Source organism: Protopterus annectens, chromosome 4.part1, assembly GCF_019279795.1.
Source record: "Protopterus annectens isolate FY-2018-M chromosome 4.part1, PAN1.0, whole genome shotgun sequence".
Lineage (NCBI taxonomy): Eukaryota > Metazoa > Chordata > Ceratodontiformes > Protopteridae > Protopterus > Protopterus annectens.
In genome coordinates this window covers 467,426,097-467,453,702 of record NC_056734.1, presented here as the reverse complement: position 1 = coordinate 467,453,702, position 27,606 = coordinate 467,426,097, and the positions used below count along the sequence as shown (strand labels likewise).

The following is a 27,606-nucleotide window of genomic DNA, read 5'->3' as shown; positions in this document are numbered from 1 at the left end:
TCTTTATTAATTCCATAATGATCCTATCTATAGCCTTGCAGATGAGGCTGATCAAGCTTATAGGTCTATAGTTATGACACCACATCTTTTTTCATGGGGGTGAATGTTCAATCCTTCAGTCATTTGGTACACATCTTTTTGTAGGCTAATACTGAAAGAGCTTCTATAGGGGATTTGAGAAGTCATGCTTCAGACTGACCAACAGACAACCTGGTATGTTACCTGACCCCACAGAAGAAGTCTTCTTGGCCTTGGATAGTGCATTTAAGACTTGTTCCTTGGAAATTTGAGGATGAAGTGAGAATGTTGATAAGGGGTCTGGGCAAGTGTGGGGGTGAAGTGAGAACTGCATGAATCTGCTAGAAAAGTGGCTGCATTTTCAGGCTTAGTATGTGATATCATTAGTATTAACTTCAACTTAAAGTATATGATATCATTTATTATTAACTTGGTGCAATTTTGAACCTTATTTCTTATATTTCTGACATAGTTAAAAAAGACTATGTGATTGTGTTTTGCCTGGGTTGCTACTTTTCCCTCATATCTAGCTTTCATTGATTTAATTGGGTCCACATTTCTCTTTAAGCCTTAGCAAGAGTTTTTTAGGAATTTGCAGAATTATATTTACTTTTACAAGCTTTTTGCTTTTATTGTAGAGCCTGAATATATTAGGGTTCTATCATAAGGGTTTATTTTCAAAGTTGACATTGTATTTATTTTGGATGGGGACAGATGTTTCAATGCAGTTATTTACATGCTCATAGAATTTCCAGTTGAAGAATATGTGTTTACAGAGGGGTACTCAGGGTGGAAGCAAAAGCTGAATTTTGCCAGGTCATCACTCAGTTTTAATAGATATGTTTTGGCATATTCTCTGAATAATGACTTATTAGAGGATACTTCCTGCTTCAGTATTATGGTGAATATGACTGATCTATGGCCTGATTTGAACTGACAGGGTGCTCCAGCTGGACGGGAAAAGAACTGTCCTATATTAGTAAGAACCAAGTACAATATTTTGTTACCTCTTTTTGAGGTAAGGACTAACTGCTTCAGTGAATTTGTATTTATGAAGTCCATAAATCTCTGGACATACATGTTTAGGGTTAGATACTACTTCCAGTTAACGAAGGATTAGTTAAAGTCCCCTAAGTAAATGGTGTTTGTCTGAATGATTAGGGCTTCCATATTAAATAAAACTGAGTCATAAGTTAAGTGGTTTATAGAGGGAGTCCTATAGTTAGCTAAAATGTGAGCTGGAGTTTTGTTAATGGTAAATTGGACAGGGTGTCCTTTACAGTTTCGAAAATTACACTTCTCCGAATTTTAAAACCACAATATGACTACACTGAAAACCTACTTTAATGAATGGTTAGATCACTGGAATTTTACTTTGGGACAGGAACCAGTTGGCCAACATGGGGAAATTTGGTCTTTTTCCCACTATAGTGTGATCTCAGAGTTAGTATGTTTAGTTAAGGGGGTAGGGGGTGCAGCCCCTCACTTGGGTGGGTTTGATATGCTTTGGTTTGTTTATTTTGGAGTAATGGCCAACTGGTTTCTTTCCTGAAGTAAAATTCCGGTGACCTCTGACCCCTTCATTAAAATAGGTTTTCAGTGTAGTCATCTCGTGGTTTTAAATTTCAGAGAAGTGTAATTTTAATAATGTAAAGTAGACCCATTGGAAATGAAGGAGTTCCAAGTCATTATCCTGCTTAACAACTCTAATGGTATAGTTTTGTTTTATGAATATAAAGGCACGTCTGCCTTTAGTGCCTTCATCTAGTGTGGTCGGTCTGAACATGCAGTAGGCACTGAAATCTTGCACTGATGGGATGCTGTCAATATTCTTGAACCAAGTCACTGCTATGATTCATATACCAATGAGGTTTAGGTAAAGGATTGCCTGTATGGAGTATAGTTTTCTTTTTAGGCTCCTGACATTGAGCAGCAATACCATCATGTCTTCCAAATTTTGTTTGGCTGTGTTGGAAGATTTTGACGACTGACTTTTCTTGAAAAAGGCATGATGGGTGTGGCTAATGTTTTTGCAAATATACAAAAGTTTTGGGAGGCCTGGTGCAGGCCATGCCTAGCAAAACAGTTAAGACTGTCTATCATGTCTTTTCAGACAGATATATATTGTACCCCCTTTGAATAAAACCAGGACCTAAGCCATTAATTATCATCAATCATTGCTCAAACTGTGGCATCATTCTAAGTGAAGGTAAAATGCTGATCAAGGCTAGGTTCATACCACCCTCAGTTACATATTCTGAGATATCCTGTATGTCTCTTTTCATATAGTCCATGGATGTATGTCTCAAGTCATTTATTCCCATGTGTACTATGACAGTGCCAAATGTTTATTTGTGGTGCAAGAACTTGAGTGCATGCATGATATGGTGAATTATGCCACCTGATAGCCAACTATCTTTGATCCTCTCCATACTCAGCCTTGTGAAGGGTACATCAGTGTGTCTCACTATGGAATCACCTAAGACTAGGAGGTTGGATTGTGTGGAGTTTTGCCTTATGGGCTTTTGATTTGAGTGACCGAGAGTCTTGGATTAATTTTTCATGGTTAGTGTTGCCTGAGTTGCATATTTGTGAGGTTGCTGAGGGTACTTGTTTCTTACGTTACATTTAGAAAGCTTTTGTGGTTTAAGTAGGTTACATGTAAGAGCCTCAGCATATGTAGGTCTAGGTGTTTTGTCTGTATTGAATGTGATTGAACTTTCATTTCTTAATTAGTTAATTGACCATCAATTATTCAATTGAACGAGCTGGTATAAATGTGGATTCTCTGATGTTTCTTTTAATTATGATGAAGTCTGGTGTTGGTATTCAGACAAAAAGCTACTGGAGAATTTTAAGCTTAAGTAAAATTGGTTTGTGGTGTTTTTAGATCAGTGGTTCATGTGGCTTCCTTTCTGCAGTTGGTTCTCTGCATTTTATTGGAAGATCCTTGGTTTTCAGAAGTTTCTTAGTTTGATTGTGACAGGTATAGTATAGCATTGTGTGGTCTTGACAGCCCATTTGCCATGTGTAGTGGATGCATGTGAGATCTTTGCCTCCAATGAAATTATATAACTACATCACTCACACACTTCTTCATTTTAAGGAGAAGGTGGCTGTCAGTAAACATGAGTTAATTGCTACATTATCCCAAGATACCCATGCCAACCAATCTGGTTACAAAGACAGGTGGAAAATGCAAGTCCATGGTTTCAGATACTTACTAATATGGGCTGAATAATGAAGTATCACCTATGAGATTTGGAGTTGATAACTGAAGGTGCTATCTGTCTGGCAGTGGAGATAATTCTGGATAACTGGACATGCTGTTTGTCTGGTAGTGGAGATAGTGGTGGTCTCAACAAAGCTCCACACAGCTAGGAATGAATGCTCCACTGTTCCTTCTCTCACCAGAAGCAAAGAGTAGCAATAATTCCAAGTTGCTTCCTGAGAAGTACTATTAACCCAGGTGTCAATGAGTTAAGTGCACTTGCTGTAGTTGTATTGGAAGATACCCTGGATGGAACCTACAACAGCCAAGTTGCACAAAGGTCCTGAAGTGGGTTCTCACTAGAACTGCAATTGGACCATTCAGTGAAGTCTCATACACAGTGATGATCAGAGACCAGCAGGAAATCAATACCCCTCTAGTCCTTCTCTCAGCAGTAGCAAACCAGAAGCACTAATCCCAAGCTGATTCCTGAGAAACAGATCTCAGGGTATTCAGTGACTGGTAGTCTAGTCCCAGCTGTTACAGATTTTAAAAGTAGCATTTTTTGTTTTTGTTTTTGTATACTTTTACTGAATTATCACTTAAGACATAGGGACACATACATTAGTAGAAAAAAAAGCATATTAACATTTGTATATTAATGCATTCTACATTGCATAAACATTTTCTTTCTTTTTAACAACTGTTATTCAATCCATCACATAATTTGCTCTGTTCCTGCCTTCCCTTAAACATCTCTCCTCCTGCTGAACATTATTCTGCATGTATTGTTTCCACAAATTTCATTTATTTCTATGTAATTTGTTCTTTCCCTTTTCTAAAGATCCTACCTCTATTTTTTATCTCCTGTAGAATCTTCAGTACTTCAATTACAGTTGGTTTAAATTTTGATTTCCATTTTTAACAAATTGCTTTTTGGTAGCCAGTAGCATTAAACTTAATAAGGTTAACTTAGCAAAGATAATTCAGATATTGTGTCCTAGCTCAAAATAATAATTTCCTTAGTTGTATTCATTTGCTCCCCCAATATTTCTGACTTTTCATAAAGACAAACTGGTTTGGATTCAGAGACTGGATTTTCATTACATCCCTGCTGTCAAAGTCCTTGATGATACATTCCAGCACATGTCAGGGTCTGTGGTAGGGCCTCCCTTGTGGATGGGCAATACTATAGCTTTTGTTAATCAGTAATAAAAAAGAAAAAGTAATTTTAATTTAACAAAAGTCTAATACAACAAAAATGAGCATATGTTTCTTTTTTTCTTCCACTACATTATTTGCCTGTATACCCCTATTACTTTTCCAACAACCATTTTCTCTTGTCTGCCAATACATATTCATCATTTTTGTTTTTATTACACAATGATCCTTTGCTTATTTTCTTCAACAATACCAAAACTGCCTCAAATATTTTATCCCATTTATCAAGATCCCTTCTTTTCTCACAGTTGCCACGTAATATAATTTCCATAGTCATATCCACAAAGCTCTCTCACCTATATTCTAGTTCAGACTGTTCCCAGAAAATGTATTCATTTCACATTCTAAAAAAAACAGTGTTCTACAGTTTTTTCTGCCTTACAATTCTACCACAATCTTTCCTTTATTACTTTATATTTCATATTTCCTTTACCAGGTTAGTTGATTAAAAGGATTCTCCACAAAAATCTACAGCATCATAAAACTCATCAACTCTTTTTCTTCCTTGCTTAATAGCATGTTTAATATTATCTGATTGATCACTACATGGATATACCAGAAAAATAATTTTGTTTTTTTTTATACCGCTCAATCCATTTCTCACTAAATTCATTAATTATTTCCAAAATTTACCTTATTTGCAGACTCTTTCCTTTTCATATTTGCTTCATTCTTTCTTTTCCCTTTTACTTGTTTTAATATTTTTCATATGTCTTATATAACAACATTCCCACCATTTTTTCTCTGTCTTTCATAGTTTTTATAACCCAGAATATAGCACTGATGCTAGACAAATGTGATTTTTAATCTCAGTCCCTTCTTTTTTATTATATAATATTCCTCTTAGACAGAGGATTCACTGTAGAACCCCAGATGAACTTGACAAAAATTTTAGTAGCTCTTTTTCAATTTTTCTGGGAAACACATAAATTCCCCCAACAAAGGCCATTTTTTCCAGAATATATGCATTAAACATATCAACCTAAATTTCCCCCATGCTAACTTTTTTAGTTATTCCAGTCTCTCTTTCCACTAAGTCATTATATTTTTATATTCTTCAAACTTAATCCCTAATATACTAATTTCCTTCCTATTATAATAAATAGCATTCATCTTTTTTATTCACCAAACACCTTTCTTTTTCCTTTCTTCAGTCTCAAGCCCTCATTTTCAAAAACTTTTAAATTTTTATGATGGTTTCATTCCTCTGTCTTCAATATTATACTACAATAACCAACTCACCTGTAGGATATAAACATATTGATATATCAATTTATTTCCCAGTTTTCCAACATGCTGCACCCATTTCTGACATAAAAGTTTGAACAATTGCATTCATTACTAAAACAAAAACATACATACTTAAAGGACACCCAGGTTAACTCTCTTTTTACCCTGACGTCTACCCTCCAATCTATCCATTCACCATTACTTTCACCCATGAATTGTCATAACACATTTTATGGTTTCCATTATTTTTTACCTATAATATATGCTTCCAAAAATTTTCATGTGGCTTTATGACTTATTTTATCAAATGTCTTCTCCAAATAACATGTAACTAGTATTCTCTCTTTTTCTAACAAAGTAATTCTTATTATTTATTTTACTATTATTATTCTCCTTACTTTTCTTCTTTTAAAAGCAAGTATCACACCCCTATTTAACTCATTCAACCTTTTTTCATCCTTTTTGAATTATTTTAATACATATTTTATAATCAATATTCCCTATCTTATAGGTCTCCAGTTTATTATCTCTTTCTTTTATTTTTTCATATACATTTTATCACTTTACTACATACTTCTCTGTGTAATACTACTTTAATTTACCATTCATTTAATACTTTGCAAAAATAAAATTTCTTTCATCTCCATTCACTTATAAAATTCATAACATAATCCAACTAATCCTGGTGAACATTTTTGTCTCCCCTTTTTATCACCTCTTGCCACTTTTTAAATTGTAATCTCCTTCTCTGATTATTCCTTCATACTTTCAGCTAGCTTTATGTCCACACCACTCTATAAAATTCAACTATCTCCATACATCCTTCTACTTCTTCTATTTCATTAGAACATTTTCCTTTTCCATCACCTATCTTTGTTTTATTTTTTTTCTTTAATAAGCCCATTGTCTTTTGCTCTATCTGTAGTCATCAAGAATTTATAAAAAGAAGTTATGTTTTTACCATAATGTTCCATAAGTGTTGTTGAACTTCATTCATTCATTACTGATGGGTGTCAGTTCCATCCTCGGAACCGAGTCAGCCGTTATAACAAGCTTGCACCACTCAAAAAACTCTCAAACTAAGTCTTACCCATAGTGCCCCTGTCTATATTACCTCAGATCAAGTTTGTCTGTAAGGAAGAAAGAAGGAATGAAAGTGGAGGATTTTTCCTTGCAACTTCCTTATCATAGGCTAGGACCATATCCGAACCCCCAGGAGTCTTTTGGAGGGGGATGGCGGGTGGGTTGTAATGAATGAATGAAGATCAACAACACAGATAGAATATTATGGTAAGAACATAACTTCTTTATCTGATGTTTTTAATCTTCATTCATTCCTCACTGATGGGAAAGAGTCCCTAGCTACTTTGTTTCCTGGGAGGCTCTATGGAAGAATATTCCTGAGTGCCACTGAACCAAAGGAAGCTCTCCCCCTGGAAACCATAACCAATTTGTAATGAGTGATAAAGGTATGAGGGGTAGACCATGTTGCTGCCACACAAAATGTCATCCATAGAAGCTCTTGCATGGAAAGCAACAGACATTGCAACTGATCTTGTGAAATGCGTTTTGACTTTAGATGGTAGTGAGGCTTTGTTCCATCGATAAATGAAGCAAATACAGTCTCTCAACCATTTAGACAAAGTAACTTTGGAAACAGGTCTCCCTAATCTTGGTCCTAAGAATGACACGAATAACTGGTCAGAATTTCATAATGACTTAGTTCTTGCAAGATAAAATCGCAATTGTGTATGCACATTAAGCAAATGTAGTGAATATTCTCCTTTGTTAGAAAAATTTGCAAAGAAAACTGGTAGATTTATGGTTTGATTAATGGTCAAGTCTGAATTAACTTTGGGTAAAAAGGAAGGGTTAGTCCAGAGTGATACTCTGTCCTTATGGAACACTATGTAAGGACGTTTTATGCACAAAGCTTGCAACTCAGAAATTCATCTTGCTGAGGTAATGACCACCAAGAACAAAGTCTTCCAGGATAAGAATTTCAGATTACAACTGGCAGCAGATTCAAAGGGAGGAAGAGTCAAGGATTGTAGATCTAAAGTTAAATTCCAGAGCTCGGTCGGCGGTTTGAAGGGAAGCCTAATGTGTGTAACTCCTTTCAAAAATGTTTTACTGAGGTGGTGTGAAATCAAGGAAGAGACCTTGAAACCATTATGAAAATTTAATTTTGGCACCAAGTGTACTTGAATAGTTGATGCTGCAGCTCCTGAGTGAAGGAGATTAGATAAGTAATCTCGCATAGTAGAAAGTGGGGCTGAAAAGGGGTTTACTCCATTTTTATGAGACCAAATTATGAATCTTTTCCACTTGTTTAAATAAAGTTTCCTGGTGGATGATTTATGGGAAGCCAGAAGAATGTGGAGGACAGGGGGAGGACAGGTTGTTTTGCCTTGCAATTACTGAAAATGGAGAAGCCAAGTGAGTGTGACAGCAATTCCGGAGATGGATCCAGAATCCTTGGTTGATGTACTAGGTGAGGCCAAAGAAATAGAAACCAAATTTGTCGGGGCCAGTAGGGTGCAATGGGGATTACTCTGCTTTTCAACTGAAGAGCTTTTTTCAAAAATTGTGGGATCAGAGGAAGGGGAGGTTATGCATAAAGAAGTCCCGTCCGACAATCATGCACCAGAGTGCCCCTCAGGGACTCCCCCTGTGGGGGGATTAGGGCAAAGTATCTGCTGCATTTGTGATTTGTGGGTTACACAAACAGATCACAGCAAGGCTGGCCCTAGCAACTGAAGATTTTGGCCGCTACAACAGGATTGAGGGACCACTCATGAGGCAGGAGAATGCATCTGCTCAATTTGTCTGTAATTAAGTTGGAATCCCTAGGAACATGTGTTGCTATCAGAAAGGGGTTTATATTATATGACTGAATGCTAGAAATAGTGAATGATCTATTATCGAACCCAAATGCATGAAACCACAACATTTTGAAGAAACGGATCAGTGAATTTTTTCCCAGAGGAAAAAAATTTGCTGATCCAAAAAAAAAATGTACAGGCAACATGCATCCTGAAGATCTATCAAGCACATGCAATCATCTTTCTCCAGAAAAGGAAGTATAGACTGAACTGTGACCATCTGGAATTTCATTTGTTTGATAAATTTGTTTAGGATAACCATGAAAAAGATGAACCAAGGCAAACTCCACAAACCAGTAGGCAAATCCAGAAATACAACTGATGAAGTTTTTGTTATGAAAGCGCTTAATCCTTGTTTGTGCTGTCTCAATAAACTGAGATTCCAAGTGCCCCAGCTCTCAGTTGTATTTCTGGATTTGCCTACTGGTTTGTGAAGTTTGCCTAAATTTGTTTAGGATGCTGAGGTCCAGAATTGGCCTGCAGCACCCTGTCTTTTTTGGCATTAAAAAGAACCGTGAGTAGAATCCAGATCCTATCTGGTCTGGTGGGACTGTTTGGATGGCCCTTTTTTGAAGCAGCTTTTGGATTTATTGAGCTGCTACTGCCCTTTGACTGGGTTGAACAGTGGGAATATGCATCAGCTGACTTAGGTAAAGGTAGAACCAGATGTGGTAATCTCTGGCAATTATTGTCTGCACCAAAAGATCTGTGCTTATCATTTTCCAAGCAAGGTGGTGCAGAGAAAATCATCCCCGAACTGCTTCTAGAAGTAAGCAATCGGGCTGTTCTTCAGGAGCGCTGATAGGGTTGTCCAGAGAAGGAATCTCTGGATCCCTGATTATGTGGACCCCCTCTGCCTCTGAAGGGGTGTCTTCTGGTTGAGTTCCCCCCTTTGCCCCAGGGGGAAAACTCACCACGTGTGTTGCGGAAAGGACCCTAGGATTTCTTGTACTACATTTTTCACTCCTCTGATTCTTAGAATAGGATTGTTGAGGGGGTGGAAAAATGTACGCCTACCACAAACAAGGTCTTACCGTCCTTTTCACACCTGGCTAAAGTGTCTTTTTCCTTAGGGCCAAAAAGAGAAAAGGCCTCTATGGGGGCATTCAGGAAGGAAGACTTAAAGGGATACACAAAATCACATAAGTGCATCCAGGCATGGCATCTTGTGACAACACCTGCACCAGCTGCTCTAGCCACCCCTTCGGTAGAATGAGAAAGCAACCACATGGAGGAGTTAGAGACAGATTCCAGGGTGGCAAGCTGTGAGGCAACTTTGTCATGTACCCCATCAGCAACTGCTCCTGCAAGGGTTTCTGAGAGTTTTGAGATTAGAGCTCTCTCAAACCAGGTGAAGTGTGCCAGATAGTTCAAGGACTGAATGGTGAAGGTTGCTGAAGAGTACATTAGCTTCCCAAGTGTCTATTGCCTGAGACTCTCTGTTAGGGAGATGGACAGTAGAGCTCCCCTTGGCTATCTCCTCCTTAGTGGCTGCTGCCACAACCATAACATCTACTGGCATGCCCTTGGACCAGTGTGGACTGTCCTGTGGAGGAGAAAGAATTTTGTCTGGTAACTGGGGGATAGGTTCAATGGTATCCAGATTCTTCTAGGCACACTGCACTATGAGCTAAACCAGGTCATCTGCAGGTGGGGTCACCCAGGAAGTAGAGGGCTGGGCACAGAAAGCCTCCAAAAATACAGACATCTCTAAGGAAGGGGTGGTGGATTTCCAGTCCTCCCTCTGCTTCAGGATCTCCAGTATGTCTCTAAAGGAGACATCCTCAGGGGGCAACCATGGGGATCCTTCCCCTTCATTGTAGTCTGTATCTTCAGTGAGGGATTTTTCAGGGGAATTCACGTGCTTCCTCTTGCACAATCTCTTGCAAGGTACCTCTTAGGCGGGGGCATCTGAGGGGGACTATGCAGAGTGGGTACCTTGTGGAAGGATGTCTTCAGGTTCCCATGCTCAGTGCCCTTGAGTAGTGGGCTGTGTCAACTGCGGCTCAGAGGAAAGGTCTATATGTGTCTCCGGCACAGAAGGTACCAGCTGGGAGCCTGCCAAAGTAAGCGCCCTCTCCATCACCTGGAAAGCAGGTCTGCCCAAAGAGGGATGGGAGCCCAGAATCAGGAAAGAAATCCTCAGGATCAGAGTTACACCTCACTCTGACAAACCCACTCCCAGGAAAGGAGCCACGGGAGGACCTGGTTCCACCAAAGCAACCAGAACCGTATTAGACGGCACCGAGGAAAAAACAGGTGCTATACTAGGGATCATGGTATTGACAGGCCAGTGTCGACCCCAAGGATAGCCCAGCTCTGAATGAGTCAAAGGCCAAAGGATAGACTCCAGAGCCATGGTAAGGTCTACCAATGGAGCCGAAGAAGTTGGAAGTGGGGTTGACCTCAGTGATGAAGGCTCCAATACCTCCAGGGAGGTTGAAGGAGGAAAGTATGTAGGAGTCCATGGAGCACAATCCTTGGCTCTGGGTGAGAGGGGGGATTTGGAGGGTGTTGGAAAACCTCTGGCCACCAGGAGCTGATCCACAAGCCTCTCTACGGCCAGTTTCGAAAGGCTCCTGGAGGAGTGGGTGGATAGCCCTGACAAGGAGACAGGATGCTCTAGCATGGGCTACATTGTTGACCAACAAATGGCTCCACTGAAGGGGAATACCAGTTATTTCACCTTTCGGCACCGAGGTTGAAGGACCAGCATAATGTTCAGGTAGGGGGGAAGTGACTGGTGATGGAGTGACTATTTTACGTGTCGAAAGGGAAGTTGGTAATGTTGCCACATTTGGTGTTGAAGTCAGACTTTGAGTAATAGGTGCCAAGGGCAGCACTGTAGTAGGCTGCTGAGTTCTTGGAATCAAAGCTGACACCATGGAGGGGGTTTGAGGCCCGGTGTCAAGGATGTTGGTGCCAATTTAGAAATTTTAGCCTTCGGTTCCAAAGATTTGGACTCACTAATGTGAGGAGAAGAGGGTAAACATTTGCTTCTCTTTTTGTGTTCTTTCTTTGGAGGGGATGAACCCTCCACCTCAGAAATAGCCTCCGCAAACAGAGATTTAAGAAGGCCTTTGAGCATAAGTTTATTTTTCTTTCCACCAACGTGTGAGAGCTAAAGGCTTTACAAATGTCACACTGGGGTTTTACTGTGAGATGAGGTACCCTCAGACAATAAACATAGGATGTATGGCTATCAACATTAGGTATTTTCCTGTCACATTCTTCACAGTGCTTAAACCCTGTAGTACTCTTTTTCTCAGACATAGTACAAATATTATACAATTCAGCCACAAAACATAAAAAGCAGAAACACACACTTAATCACACTAGAAGAAGAAAGGCGTTATTTATTTATTTTTTTTAATACAGTAAAACAGGAAAGAAAAAGGGCTGAATACCAACAATGGTATTGGAAATTACCTCAGAGGTAAGGGAAGGCCTGTACCAGCAATGCTACAAAGAGTACCTTACTTGATAAAAAGGAGGAAAGAGAGAGAGGGACACACACAAATAGTCAGAAGGTATGCAACTAACTGTAGGTAACTGGGTATAAGAAAAAAAAGAGAGAAAAGCTCTATTAATAGACAAAATACGAACATTCGTAATTGATTTAGCTGAGAGCTGGCCTGACACATCTTTATTCAGTACATGGCTAACAAGATCTGAGGTAATATAGACAGGGGCACTATGGGTAAGACTTAAAGCAAGAGTTTTTTGGCTGGCAAGAGCTTGTTATAATGGCTGGCTTGGTTATGAGGAAGGAACAGACACCCATCAGTAAGGAATGAATGAAGATTAACAACATCAGATCTTCCTTTAGTATGTTACATCTTGTGTCATTTTTCATCTCTCTTCTTTTAAATTGCAGTTAAAGCCACCTAACATAATTATAAACATATTAACTGTAGTAACCAAAGCATATTTCTTAATAGCACATTTTATCATGTCTATCATTTTGTGTATGCATAAATTTCACATAATCCTGCACACCGTTCACCATCTAACCTGGTATTAATATTGTATCATCTAGTATTTTAATTTCATTGTTTACCAAAATCTCTATACCAGAACATCCCTAATTTCCTACAGACCATAAAATATTCTTTCCCCACAAATCCTCAAGTTTCTCTTGTTTCTCTTTTTTGTACATACCTTGTATCTACTAAGCATATAATTTCTGCCTTCACCTTCTTACAGCATTTAATTACCATTATTGGTTCACAGGCTAGTACTTGGCTAAGTGCTCTTGTCGGCCATTTTAAGCCTAGTCAATTATTCCCTTTGGTGCTAAAAATAAACCTGCCTCATTGGATGTTAGATCCCCTAACCCTTTTCCAATATTTATATTTATATATTACTCTAGTGATAATTGCTAGATCAATGCACATATAACTGGAGGGGACCTATGCATTGAGATAAAGCATATTGGAGCTGCCTCTGTCTATTAGTAGTACAAGGGGAGTGCTGTGGTAAATCTGCTATTTTCCATCCATTGATAGAAGTTGCACTTGAATGTGATCAGTGATGTGCTTTGTCTCATCTCAGTGAAATATACCTACCCCTCCAAACCATTGTGGTAATGCTGCAGACGAGGCTTAGATCTCTAGGTCAGGTATTTCTGATACGGCATGACTTGTAGATTTCAATTAAGTCCATTAGTAATGTGTCAGAGAATGCCTTGCTTGCTACAGCCAGGTCACCTAGCATTCTCTAGGAAAGAAAATATACTGCTAGGGCTTTGAAGAGGTCCAGCAGAACATATTGTTTAGGTCTTTTATCCTTTCTGTAATCTGTCTCTGTGGGTATTCCAGTTGTTGCATGTGCCTGGGTAGATATATGCCAAAAAGGACATTATACTCAATGAATGTCCTAGTGATGATGGACTAAAGGGAAAAAATGACATCCCAGAACATAGAAGCAATCCCCCTTTTTTATGAGCTGTGCAGGATAGAAGGACTTCCTTACGCTAGTGAACATTGGCTGGCCAAAAGTTAGGTCACCGTCCATATATGTTCCCAAATCCTAAACTACTGGGTCAATTCTTAGAGGTGTGATATCAATGCGGTCATTCCCCAGGGGAGATGACCTTCCAAAAGAGATATTAATGAACATTTTGAATTTAGTCTGGCATCAGATATTTGTTTTGATAAACCTTCCTGTTGGATGGCTGAGTCTTTTTGTGATTTGGTCACTGCTCCTAGCTTGCAGTCATCTACAAATTTGGTTAGCAAGAGCCCTTTGGTATTAGCTTTTACTTCTGAGAAGTAAATGCCGAGCAGAAGAGATCTCAGCAGAGAGCCCTGGGGGACACCACCAGTGACTGGTCAATTTGTGGATGTAGTGTCTCCTATTTTGATCTCCTGTAGCCTATCTGTCAGTGAGTTGGCAATCCAATGAGTAATATAGGTGTTTATTCCCAGTTTATTAAGCTTTTTTAATATGCCAGATTGAGTGGGTGTATCAAAAGCCTTCCCCGGGTTGAGTGAACCGTTTTGCCTTCATCCATTGCTTTAGTGACCTTTTCTAAAGACATTTAACAGGTTGCGTTATCATGACCTGCCTTTGATGAATCCAAACCAAAAAGGGTCCAGAGTTTGGAGGGTCTCTATATCCTTATTAATTAAGCACATAATACTTCTTTCCATGGCTTTGCATATGAGGATGGTCAATCTTATGGGTATGTAATCTGTGGAGGGACCTTCTTTGTGCAAGGGAATAACTCTTGCTGATCTCCATTCACTTGGTACTAAACCCATATGGAGGCTAAGACTGAACAGAGTTATGGGGTTGGCTAAACAATGCATCATGCTATGCAACATGCTTCACGGCATATTGACATGACCCATTGATGCAGTATTTTTTTTCACTTAATAGCTCTTTCAGGACTTGATCTTTTATGATTGCTGGTGATGAGTCACTTTCAGATATTTCATAGGTTCATAGGTTCATAGGTTCATACTAGGCTATCTGCCCTAGGGCATTTATAAGCCTAGCCAGAATGTGTTTGGCTTTCGCCACCCATTTTAAATTTATTTTGCTATGCCCTTTTTCGAGGTTAGTATACTGTGCCTCTGTCTAACAGTGACACAGAAGTGATAACCGGGGTAAACCTACGATCTCCCATCCACTCATCAAGATTCCTCTTGAATAGAGTCAATGAGGGACTCTGCCTAACCCGGACTGGGATTTTATTCCAGAGTGAAGGGAGCCTCTGGGTTAAGAATCTGTCCCTCCAGCATGTCCTATTTATTTCAGTGCTGAGGTTCAAGTCTCTCGAGCGCGTAGCTCGATGGGATTTGGATTTTCTGAGGTGCAGCATGTCCATTAATTCCGGGTGGGACATGGCTTTATACGTCAGGCACAGATCGCCTCTGAACAGGCGGTATGCCACTGAGTAGAGCTGGAGTTTCTTTAACCGGGCAGGATATGGCATCTGTTTGAGCCCTTTGATCCTCTTGGTGAGGTACTTTTGGGGTCTTTCCAGTTGCTGCAGGTGTCTGGTAAGGTACATCCCAAAAGGGGCAGGCATTGTACTCAATTATGGGCCTGATGAGGGATGAGTAAAGAGGCACGATGACCTCCCCTGATCTAGATGTGAATCCCTTCATGATTAGGTGGGCTATATAAAATGTTTTTCTAACCACTTTGGCCATGTGGTTGTCAAATGAGAGATTGCTATCAACTTGGGTCCCCAGGTACCTAATTACTTCTTCTGTACTTATTGGATTACCACCTATGTGGTAATTTGTGGGCACTTTGTTTTTTCCAAAGGGGATGACTATACACTTTTTGGCATTTAGCTTGAGGCCATGGCTCTGGCACCAGTTGTCTGTTTCTATAAGGCCCTTTTGAAGGATGCTTGTGTCGGCTGGAGAGTCGATTATGGTGCCCAGTTTGCAGTCATCTGCGAACTTGGTCAGCCACAGTCCTTCCATGTTGGCCTGTACCTCCAAGAAATATATACCGAACAAGAGAGGTCCCAGGACTGAGCCTTGTGGGACACCACTTGTAACTGGTTTGGAGTCTGACATGGCTCCAGCAATTCTAACCATGTGGGTTCTATCCTTGAGCCAGTTTGCAATCCATCTAGTGACATAGGGGTTTATATTTAAGCTGGTGAGCTTATCTATAATGCCCGAGTGGGGTATTGTATCAAAGGCATTTGCGAGGTCCAGGTAGGCTGTGTGGACCACCTTCCCCTTGTTAATGGCCTTGGTGACTGTTTCAAAGAAATCAACCAGGTTTAAGAGGAAGGATCTGCCCTTAACAAAGCCGAACTGGGTAGGAACCAGTGTCTGTAGGTCCCCAATATCTTTATTTATGAGGTCCATGATGATCCTTTCCATAGCTTTGCAGACCAAGCTAGTCAGGCTTATGGGGCAATAGTTTCCGGGATCTGTTGAGGCACCACCTTTATGGAGAGGGACCACTGTACATATCCTGTAGTAAGGCTGAGACTGAACAGTAGTTTTATGTTTGGGTTTAGCTCTTCTTGGAGTTCATGTAGGACACAACCCGGGACACCGTCTGGTCCCATTGATGCTGTGTTTTTTGCTTTGGAGAGGGCGGCTCTTACTTGAGCATCTGAGATGTCAGGGGGGCAGCACTCTGCTGGAATAGATATTTGCCCTTTTGGTGGGGAGGGGGGGGGAGAATTTTTCGCTGAACCTGTCAGCTAGGATGATGGCAATGTCTGTGGGTTCAGTGTATTTTTTGTCATTTTGGACTAATTCTGAGCATATCTGGGAATTACCACCCAGGTTCCAAACATAACTAAAGAAAGCCTTGTGATTATCCTTAGTGTCCTGTGCAATTTTTCTCTTGAAGCTGGCCTTAGACAATTTTATGAGTGCCTGTAGTTTTTTGCTAATACTGATCAGTGATGCCTTCCCTTTTTGGGATTTTGCTCTATCATTTAGTAGCTTCCTCCTTCTATTGTATAGTTTGTTTATGGCTGGGGTCCACCAGACAGGATGTCTGCCTTTGGAGGATTGGGTCTTGGTTTTATTTGGGATCGTATGATCCATGCATTCCTGAAGGTGTTTATAGAATGCGTTTATAAAGGATTCTGCGGTCTGGGCCGTATTTTCCACAGGCCCGGGGACTTTGAAGGATTCCACCTCAGTTTTGAGGAGTGTGAAATTTGCTTTAGAGAAGTTTTTCACTGTGGTTTTCTGGGCAGGGGGTGGGGTCAGGATGTGAATATCCAGTGAGATTAGTTTATGGTCTGATCTTACCAGTGAGGGATACACTTCTGGTCTGGAGCATAGAGTCCCCATGTTGGTGATGATCAGGTCCAGTATGTTTTCCCCTCTTATGGGAGTGGTAACAAGTTGTTCCATAGCATTTGAGTTTATAAATTCTAGGAACCTTTGGGCTAGGGTGTTGGAGCTAGAGTAATGCTCCCAGTCTATGTTTGGGTAGTTGAAGTCACCCAATATAATGGTGTTTGGAGAGACCTTCATATTTTCCAGTGTTCTCAGGAAGGCCGAGTGGGGTTCCTGGGTTTGGGAGGGTTGTCTGTAGCAGGCTATAAACTGGAAGGCAGTTTTACCCACTGTTAGTTGCACATGGATAGTCTCTGATGCTTCGTGCTTTGCCACCAACCTGGATGTGTGGGTATCTTTGATGAATATTGATACTCCCCCTCCTTTTATGGTTCGGTCCAAGTTTTGGGGCCAAAAAGCATGGTATGAGGTATAACCTGGTAGTGCTGGGGTGCTCTCGGGAGCCCTGAACCAGGTTTCTGTTACTGCACAGATATCGATGTTCTCCATGCTAAGGAGAGTTTCAAATGCGTGCATCTTGAGGTTTAGACTTCTGGCGTTGAGTAGCATTACTCTTAGTTTCATATCCCTTGTGATACCTATGGAGGTGGTTTGTCTTTTGAGCCTTGCCTAAAAAAGGCACTATGGGGGTAGCAAGAGCCTTTGCCAATATCCGAAAGCCCAGGGGTGACAGGTGCAAGCCATCCCTAGTGAAGCATTGTGGCTTGTCAAGCATATCATCCCAAGCTGACAGGCATTGGATCCCCTTTGAATGACACCAGTACTTAAGCCAATTGTTGAAACTGATCATCTTGTCTTCATATTGTGGCATCATTCTTGGTGAGGGTAAGATGCTACTCAAGGTCAGGGTCATACCGGCCTGGGCTACATGCTCAGAGAGCTCCTTTATGTCTCTTTTCATGTAGTCCAGGGAGGTACATCTCAGGTCATTCACACCAGCATGGACAATGACTGAGTCATATTTGTACTTGCCTTGGAGTGACCTGAGTGCTTGTGTTATGTGGCGGATCCTAGCACCCGACAGGCTGCTCACTGTGAACCTCTCCTTGTTCAGCCTGGTGAGCGGGACGTCAGTGTGCCTGACGATAGAGTCACCTATCACAAGTGTATCAGGTGTGTCGTTTAGTCTTAAGGGCTGTGACTGTTCGGCACACTGTTTTTGTGAGATATGTGTTGCATGTGTTTTGTTTTAGGGTAGCGGTTGCTTGGGTGTCTGCTTTGGAGGTCTCTGCTGCTTAGGCAGATCTTTATTTAGAGCCTCCGAGTATGTTTTTGTGTGATTATGTGTTTGGTTTGCTGTCGTGGTAGGTCTATGTGAGACTGGAATTGTAGTGAGTGTGGTTTCCTTCTCCTCCTGACTGGTTATGCCAGTACTGAGTTGAGAGAGCTTAGCCTCCAGTTTGGCTATATGGTTGCATCTCTCGCATGTGTTGGAATTTGTTGGGAGGAGGAGAGGGTTGTCTGTGTACATGAGGCAGTTGTAACATTGCCTCAAGATTCCCAGATTCACCAGCTGGACCAGAGAGGAGATTGACAACTGACCTTTGGACATGCTAGAATAATATTGGGAATTCCTTAATAATTGAAAACAAGGGCCAGTGGGGAGTGAGGGTGTAGTGCTTTTAATTTTTAGTGCTGACTTATATAATTGCTTTAGTGAGCAAGTGCCAGGTAACTTAAGTGCAATGTGTTACAGGTAACTTAAATGCAGAAATGACAAACAGTAACTTTCTTTCAAGTATAACAAGGAAATAAGTACAATAAGCAATGCAGATATCACTAGTGATCCACAGAAGCACTGTGAAGCCGCGTATTAGGTGGAATTAGCGTTCCAGGGAAATAACAAGCAAACAAACAACAAGCATATCAACAAAGCTAGATTCAGCAGGCCTGGATCTAGTCTATGCTACAGCAAACAAGGTGTACCAATTTCAGTAAGATACAGTTCAAATATTCAGGCACTATAAACCTTTAACCAGAAATTCCCAGCTCAGAAGGGCAGAGTCCAGCCTCTTCTCCCACAAGAGTGCAGACCACGAACCTTCTTAATGTAAAATAACTGGCCTGAAGCCCAAGTGCTTAAACCAGAACTAATACACTTTAAGAATAACAGACACTGGGCTCTCAATCAGCAGTTCCCAACTTAGAAGGATGAAAGCTACCTGTCCTGCCACCACAGTGCATGCCACAAACCTTCCTAATGTAAAACAACTGGTCTGAAGCCCAAGTGCTTAATCCAAAAGACTTAGAATGATAGCTACACTTTAATCAAGTTACTACCAATCAGTAATAAATACAATTGAATACTTTAGAGAATGCCTGGATTAGTACTCAAGTTACACAAACAAAGCTAGATCCAGCAGGCCCGAATCCAGTCTATGCCACAGCAAACAAGGCGCACCAACTTCAGTAAGAAGCAGTTCAGATATGCATGCACTATAAGCCTTTAACCAGAAATTCCCAGCTCAGAAGGGCAGAGTCCAGCCTCTCCTCCCACAAGAGTGCAGACCACGAACCCTCTTAATGTAAAATAACTGGCCTGAAAGCCCAAGTGCTTAAACCAGAATTTATACACTTTTAGAATAACAGACACTGAGCCCTCAATCAGCAGTTCCCAACCTAGAAGGATGTAAGCTACCTGTTCTGCCACTACAGTGCAGACCACAAACCCTCTCAGTGCAAAACAACTGGTCTGAAGCCCAAGTGTTTAAACCAAAAGGCTTAGAATGAGTTACACCAAGCAGTAATAAATACAATTGCGTACTTTTAAGATGATGCAAAAGTAAAATAAAGTAGGTAGAAACACAAGTACAGTAAAAGCAGATATATGGGATAGAGAAGGATAAGGCTGAGCTGAAATTATTGGCCAGTATCTCTAACTTTAAATTCAGCATATATAGCATTATTTACAATCAGCTCAGCCCAGTCCCCTGATCTTATTTCTAATATTTACTTTTACACTTAATATATTTACATAATCCTTTCCCTTTCTTTGTTTCTTTTTTTCCAGTTTTTTCTTTTGTCTTTTCCTTTGCCTTACCCTTCATCCTACTGATTTTACATTATTTTATTCTTCTTCTCCTTATAGGTTCATAGGTTAATAGGTTCATAGGTTGGTACTAGGCATTCAGCCCTAGGGCCTATACAAGCCTAGCCATAACAATTCCCTGGCTAGTTCTTCCCACACTATTTACTTCCCTGGACCCCTGTCTAGCAGGGCGACTGACATGATCCCCGGGGTGAATTTCCTATCTCCCATCCAATCATCAAGGTTCCTTTTGAAGAGGGCCAAAGAGGTGCTCTGCTTGCCATGTATGGGACAATATTCCACTCTTCTCTTTCATGACTTTCCAGGACTTCATATCTATTTTCTTCTTGAATAATATTTTTGTCAATGTTTAAGTCAATTTCATCATCATTTATTATCTGTTTATTCCTATGTTTTTTCCCACAGCATTATTTATTATTATTTTCTTCAGTTATTCTTTCTTCATGTAGCATAGGACAATCCATCCAAAACTGTCCTAGAACATTACATGTCCACAACCCTTCTCTCCACATTGACTGCATCTTCTTTTTTTCACAGTCCTGTACTAAATGCCTTTCATCTCTATAGAAAAAACAGGGCACTGGTTGGTTGCAGTATTTTATAGTGACCTTCTTTCCATTAATATTTATTATATTTTGAACATGCTGCACACTTCCATCTGTAAAAGTTAATTCACCAACATCCCTAACTACAAACACTTTTTTTTACATCATGCATTTCTTTACAGATAGAAAAAAAACTTAATCTCAACATCATTATTATCAGCAGTTCTGTATTACAAAGGCATTTTCTTTTTAGGCTATAGTGGAATATATACAGTCTATAGAGCTGCTGATTGTTTTTCCCACTTCAGAAATAAACTTTTCTAACAAACCAAATGTTTCAAAAGTCTCTTCACAGAAGTTTTCTGTCCCCAGATATATTAATTTTCTGATATCCTTTATACTAAAGCCTAAAGGTAAAATTATATTGTCCTTAACATCATATCTATTTAAAGAAACATTAGTTTTTCAAAAGGAATATAAGCCTGCTAGGAGTTAATGCACTTGCCAAAAAAGCTAAAGTCCAAAATGAATAATAAAATACGAATGGCAAGAGCAAAGCAAAGCAGATGTCCCAAAACAGCATGTAAATATCCTCGATACCTCAGTAGTCCACAGTACATCAACAAATAAATAACCGGTGCTGCAACTAGTTCAGTATAAGGAATATATAATTTATTTTTCACAAACAGGTTAGCGCTTTCACCAGATGGCTTCATCAGACCAACAAAAACATTTCACTCATCAGTTTAAATACATAAAATGGCAGGAAGAGCAGCCAGTCTTTAAAGTGAAAGAATCAATATTCATTTTCAACCTGTATAAAATCAAATCAACTATTCAAATGTATACAATAAAAACAACAATCGATAAAAACATTCATATATATATATATCCAATATTTAATGAACTAAAAACATCAATCATGAACAATTTGTAGATAAAAATATTTAACATATAATATCCCTATAACATTAAGAAATGAATAGCCATATGGCAAGATAAAATCTATAATGTGCATATATGAAAAAGGATTGTAAATAATAAACTATAATATCAAACAAATATGTATATATATCAAGACATATCTTAAGCCTTCAATTTCCTCATCTTGAGGAAAGGTTGAATGGGGACCTTACCATTTAATCCAGGGCTTATATCAGATCTGAATCTCATGATCCAGTTGGTCTCCCTCGCTTCTGTGAAAGTCTTGATATCTCCTCCTCTAATACTCCTAAATATATTTTCCACTATTTTAAATCTAAAACTATGTCCCTCTCCTCTCTCTGTAACATGTTTTGCTAGGGCATTGGTCATAGATCTTATCCTGATGTGATACATGTGCTCACGCATCCTGTCCCTCAGACACCTATTGGTCTTGCCAATATAAAATCTGGAACATCCCAAACAGGATGCTAAATAAACAACATCAGTGGACATATAATTGCCCTTATCTTGAAACGTGAAAGAAGTGTTGAGGCTGGATATACAAGAACAATGAACTGCTATATATGCAAGTTATCCGGCCTCCGCTGTTGATGGTTGTTGCCATACACTTTTAGATAATGTTGTGCAATATGAGAAGAGACTTTTTAATCAAAAGAGAATGAAGCTACAAAGAGACACAAATGATTTTAAATCAGGACATATCTTCACTTGGCCGAGGGGCAATAGAGATGTTGGAGGCCAGGTTATACGTAGACAGAATGTCAATGGACAAATTAACAGTGACAATGTTAATGCATCTAACAATAGCTATTTTCCAGTTGTTCCTATATCTGATTCTAGGTTGGTGAATGCTATTAATGGCAATGTTGTTTCTAATAATATTACTAGTGATGTTATGATTTCAAATAATGTACTGTCTGCTGAATCTCATACTAACTCAGTTCATGAGGTTACTACAGACAATGAGCCAGTTGTATTAAGTTCTGCTCATATAGTTCCATTTGAACAAGTAGTTAGGAGGAAGATTCCTACTTCCCAGGTTCCTGGGATGAGTAGGAATGGGACTACTACTACTGACAGACCTAATATAGATTCAGCTCACCCCTCTAACAATGTATTTGATATTAAACATCCTTTCCCCATCAGGTCAGACTCCAGGGAAGGGAGAACATGCTCGATGAGCAGAGGGAGACAGAAAAGGAAACTGTCTCCCGACCAGTTTCAGAACTGGAATATCAAGAAAATGTGGGAAGGGAAAAGGACAACATAGTGTTTAATTTATCTACATATCAACTTACATCAGATGAGATAAATGTTCTTTCCAAAGGACTTTCATTTATTCCCACCACCTATAGTAATTTTGAGGAAACACTATGTGATTTTAAGTTGTTTATACATAATTTGTCATTGAAAATAGAATTTATAGGTAACGATGATGTAATTAGTAATCATAGTATTAAAAGACCTAGTACATATACCCCTCCCCTACACCCTTTGTTAGCAGCATATAGTAAGTTAGTGGAAGATGATTTATATCGGATGAGAAGCTCAAGTAAAAATTATAAGAGGGGCAAACAGAATCTTACATCCAAACAGAAGGAGGCCTTATATAGTTTACGTAACAATACTACGATTACCATCAAATCTGCTGACAAGGGAGGTGGAGTGGTCATTATGGATACCTCTAGGTACTGAGAACGTATGTTTGAGATGTTGAGTGATAGTGATTACTATATTCCCATTACATTAGAAGCAGTCAATCATTTGACTGAAAGGATACATTGTATGTTGAATGATCTACTAAAGAGTGAAGTTATAGACTTTAATTTGTTCAAATTTTTGGAAGTTGTATATCCACTTATACCGGTCATTCAAGGGCTTCCAAAGATACACAAGGATAGAGTGAATCCACCCTTAAGACCCATTGTAGCTGGAAGGGGCTGGTCAACAGAACCGCTCTCCATTTATATAGAGAATAAACTGAGACCGATAGTTAATGCTAATATATTTATACTAAAGGATACTAAACAGTTTCTGTTAGATTTATATAATTTTATTGCTTTGGCACCTTCTAATCAAGAATATATTTTTGTCACTATGGATGTACACTCCTTATTCACAGTGATTCCTAACCTGGAAGGGATAGGAATGGTAGACAGTTATCTAAGGAGAATGTCAGACATAGATGGTACAGAGATAGATTTGTTAATGACTTTTTTGGAAGTCATATTGGAATCAAACTTTTTTTGTTTTAAAAATAGACTTTTCCTACAGAGGGATGGCGTGGCTATGGGCACATCTTGTGCCAATAGCTACGCCAACCTTTTAATGGCTGAATGGGAAAACAGGTATATGTTTCAGATGACCAATTACAATAGTTTTGTTCCATTTTATAGACGGTTTGTAGATGACCTGTTCCTTTTATGGACAGGTACGTCTGATAAATTGGATGAGTTTGTTAGTGAGATTAATTCTGTTACTAGATATCTTAAGTTCACTGTTGATTGGTCTTTTGACAAGATTCCTTTTCTAGACATTTATGTAGAGAAGTTAGGAAATGGAATGATTAATACAGGATTATATAGAAAGTCCTGTCATAAGAATGTTCTATTACATCGGCATAGTATGCATCCTGGATATGTATACAATAATATTGTCAGAGGACAGGCCATGCGTATTTCTAGATATAATCCGATAGATTTGAATTTTAGGAAAGGATTAGATGATTTACATCAGAGGTTAGGAGCACGGAATTATTATAATAGAGATTTGATCAATGGGATGTTAGATATTAATGAGTTGAGATCTAATGTAGCAGCTCCTTATTTTTCTGCCAGGACACATGACTATAATACTATGGGAGACAGAAGGCCTAGAAGGGGAATGGAGTCTAACAATGTAATTTTCCCAATTTATTATACTAAAGATGTAGGAACTATAAAAGATGTAATTAAGACACATTGGCATATTTTATCAGTGGATCCGACTATTAAGGAAGTTATAGGGATTACACCCAAATTTGTCTATTAGAATAAAATGAATCTGAAGAGACTGTTGTGTTACCCGAGAAACAGTAGACAGGACAGCTCCAATGAACCCTGTATCACTTTATCTTGTAACCATTGTAATTTTTGTTTTCTAATTGACTCTGATCCCACGTTTATACACCCTTCTGGTTTTGGCGCTTTCACGTTTCAAGCTAAGGGCAATTGTATGTCCACTGATGTTGTTTATTTAGCATCCTGTTTGGGATGTTCCGCATTTTATATTGGCAAGACCAATAGGTGTCTGAGGGACAGGATGCGTGAGCACATGTATCACATCAGGATAAGATCTATGACCAATGCCCTAGCAAAACATGTTACAGAGAGAGGAGAGGGACATAGCTTTAGATTTAAAATAGTGGAAAATATATTTAGGAGTATTAGAGGAGGAGATATCAAGACTTTCACAGAAGCGAGGGAGACCAACTGGATCATGAGATTCAGATCTGATATAAGCCCTGGATTAAATGGTAAGGTCCCCATTCAACCTTTCCTCAAGATGAGGAAATTGAAGGCTTAAGATATGTCTTGATATATATACATATTTGTTTGATATTATAGTTTATTATTTACAATCCTTTTTTATATATGCACATTATAGATTTTATCTTGCCATATGGCTATTCATTTCTTAATGTTATAGGGATATTATATGTTAGATATTTTTATCTACAAATTGTTCATGATTGATGTTTTTAGTTCATTAAATATTGGATATATATATATATATATATATATATATGAATGTTTTTATCGATTGTTGTTTTTATTGTATACATTTGAATAGTTGATTTGATTTTATACAGGTTGAAAATGAATATTGATTCTTTCACTTTAAAGACTGGCTGCTCTTCCCGCCATTTTATGTATTTAAACTGATGAGTGAAATGTTTTAGTTGGTCTGATGAAGCCATCTGGTGAAAGCGCTAACCTGTTTGTGAAAAATAAATTATATATTCCTTATACTGAACTAGTTGCAGCACCGGTTATTTATTTGTTGATGTACTGTGGACTACTGAGGTATCGAGGATATTTACATGCTGTTTTGGGACATCTGCTTTGCTTTGCTCTTGCCATTCATATTTTATTAAACATTAGTTTTTGTTTTGATTGCTAACACAGGCTATTTTGTTTTGAATTGATCACTCACTGTCTTTTGCTGTATTCTGCCTTCTGCTGTTACATCTCTTTGTCTTCCCATTCTTACAGCATCCACATAATATTTTTTACATCCTGTTACCAATTCATGCCCTTACAACTTTACAACTAGTTGTTCCACTAGCAAAACTCACATCAGTGTCTGCTGCTCCCTTATCACAAAAAACACACTTCTTTGCCCTCAGAAACTATCAAATGTTTTTCTTACATATTCATTTAACTTGATTAACTACCTCACTCTGGCTCTCATCTGATTCATTCTCTAGTTCACATTGATTCATCAGCTTATCCTGTGACAACAGTCCATCTCCTTCCAACTCTGTCATGATAATTTAATTTCCAGTAGTTTCAGTTAACTCTCAGTCATATTCTTCCAAATAAAAACACACAGCTCTTTCTTTCATGGCATCCTCCATCTTTGATTTCTCACTATCTCTTCAGCTGCAGCCCTCCACAACCTAATGACCATGAAACAAAACAACAAGACAAGAGTAGACAAAGTTTCCTGGTGCCCTGGCCAAATTTCCCTTACTCAGTATAAATATTTTCTCTGGTCTCCCTTGAAAAGAGAGCACTGGCCTAGTAGGACTAACCCACTCAACAAAGACTAATTAAAAAAAAAAAATGAGACCCTCAGAGTAGTTTAAATCTGTAGGTGACTGGAAGCCATCTGACTTTGGAGGGGGGGTGGAGCAGTGCTGTTCCAGAGACGTAAAGTTGCCAATTAATCAGTTGATGTTGTTTGCAGTGGACTATAGGGTGGATGAGGTTTTTAGAGGCTGTGTGCTATTTTGGGAAGCCAGTATTCGAGTTGAGCTTGGATGACTCCTTTGCCCAGTGCAGCTTCTGCTGGTCTGAAGAGAAAGGGTGATGTTTTTCAGGACTAGAATAAAAGAAAGTTGATCTTTCTCCTTGTGTTTTCAGTTTGGTTATGGAAGTTAAGTGACTGATTCAGTCATAAACCTAAGTATTTAAGTGACATGCTTGTTTCTGATGGGGTACCATTAAGACTGCACTAGGCTTTGTTAACTTAACTTATACCTCCCTATTTTTTAAACAGTTGTATTTATATATTTGTAGCAAACAAACAAACAAAAAAAATCTACAAACAAAATTACTACCAGTGCAAGGTATATGTTGATGCCATACCCTCTTAATACAGATTTTTAATGTTCCAATACAGATCAATAATTTGTACCATTTTCTTAAAGTATAGTGTAAGATAGTTGTGTCAAATTCTACCCCATTGTACATAAACATATAGAATTTGTCTGTTTGTCTCTTTCGGCTTTTCCCGGTTAGGGGTCGCCACAGCGGAACTCCGGTTCGCTAATGATTGGCAGTAGATTTTTACGTACTGGCTTGCCGGGCCTAACGCACAACCTTCAATGAAGGAATGCCCATTCACGCATGTCGCTACACAGAAGACGATCTAACTGAGAATCGAATTGGGCAATGTCTAACTGTGAGGCAACAACGCTATTGCAGCACCACCACCGTAGTTACATAAACATATAGAATACAGGTTGAAATTAATGTAAAGCAAAACAACACAGTTCTCAAAAGTTTTTTCATCACTGAATGGATAATTGTTTTGAAACTCTTACTTATTGACGGTGATATGTAATTTGTGCATGTAACTTTCGGCCTTTTCTCTGCATACTTGTCACAGAATGCTTGCTTGTTTACATTCTTGCAACATGAGTTATATGGATTCATTTCAAAAGCTACAGAATAAAAAAAAGAAAGAAACACCATTATGAGTTAAGTACATTTACAATGTTAAATTCTGCTTGTTCATGTCTATAATAAATTTTTACTTAGAACGGCTATATCCAGACTAGTTAAGATTCATTGATACCTGTAAAAGAATGACAGAGAACAAATATAGTGCGACACCAGCTAGATGCACCACCTCTTAATGGCCTTAAGCTTACTGAAGCCAGCGGTACATTTTATGTCCTTGAAAAGGATGACTCTCAAACTGTATGTGGAAACTACAT

At 39.0% G+C, this 27,606-nt stretch overlaps 1 protein-coding gene across 1 annotated transcript in view; it reads right to left on the bottom strand.

Annotated features, from left to right (window-relative positions):
- LOC122801229 (mucin-4-like) overlaps positions 1-27,606 on the bottom strand; it is a 279,676-nt gene that overhangs the window by 155,292 nt on the left and 96,778 nt on the right. Inside the window, exon 12 of the mRNA XM_044070782.1 lies at positions 27,211-27,330. Within this exon, the coding sequence (XP_043926717.1) occupies positions 27,211-27,330 (120 nt within the window). The remainder of the gene's footprint in view (positions 1-27,210; positions 27,331-27,606) is intronic.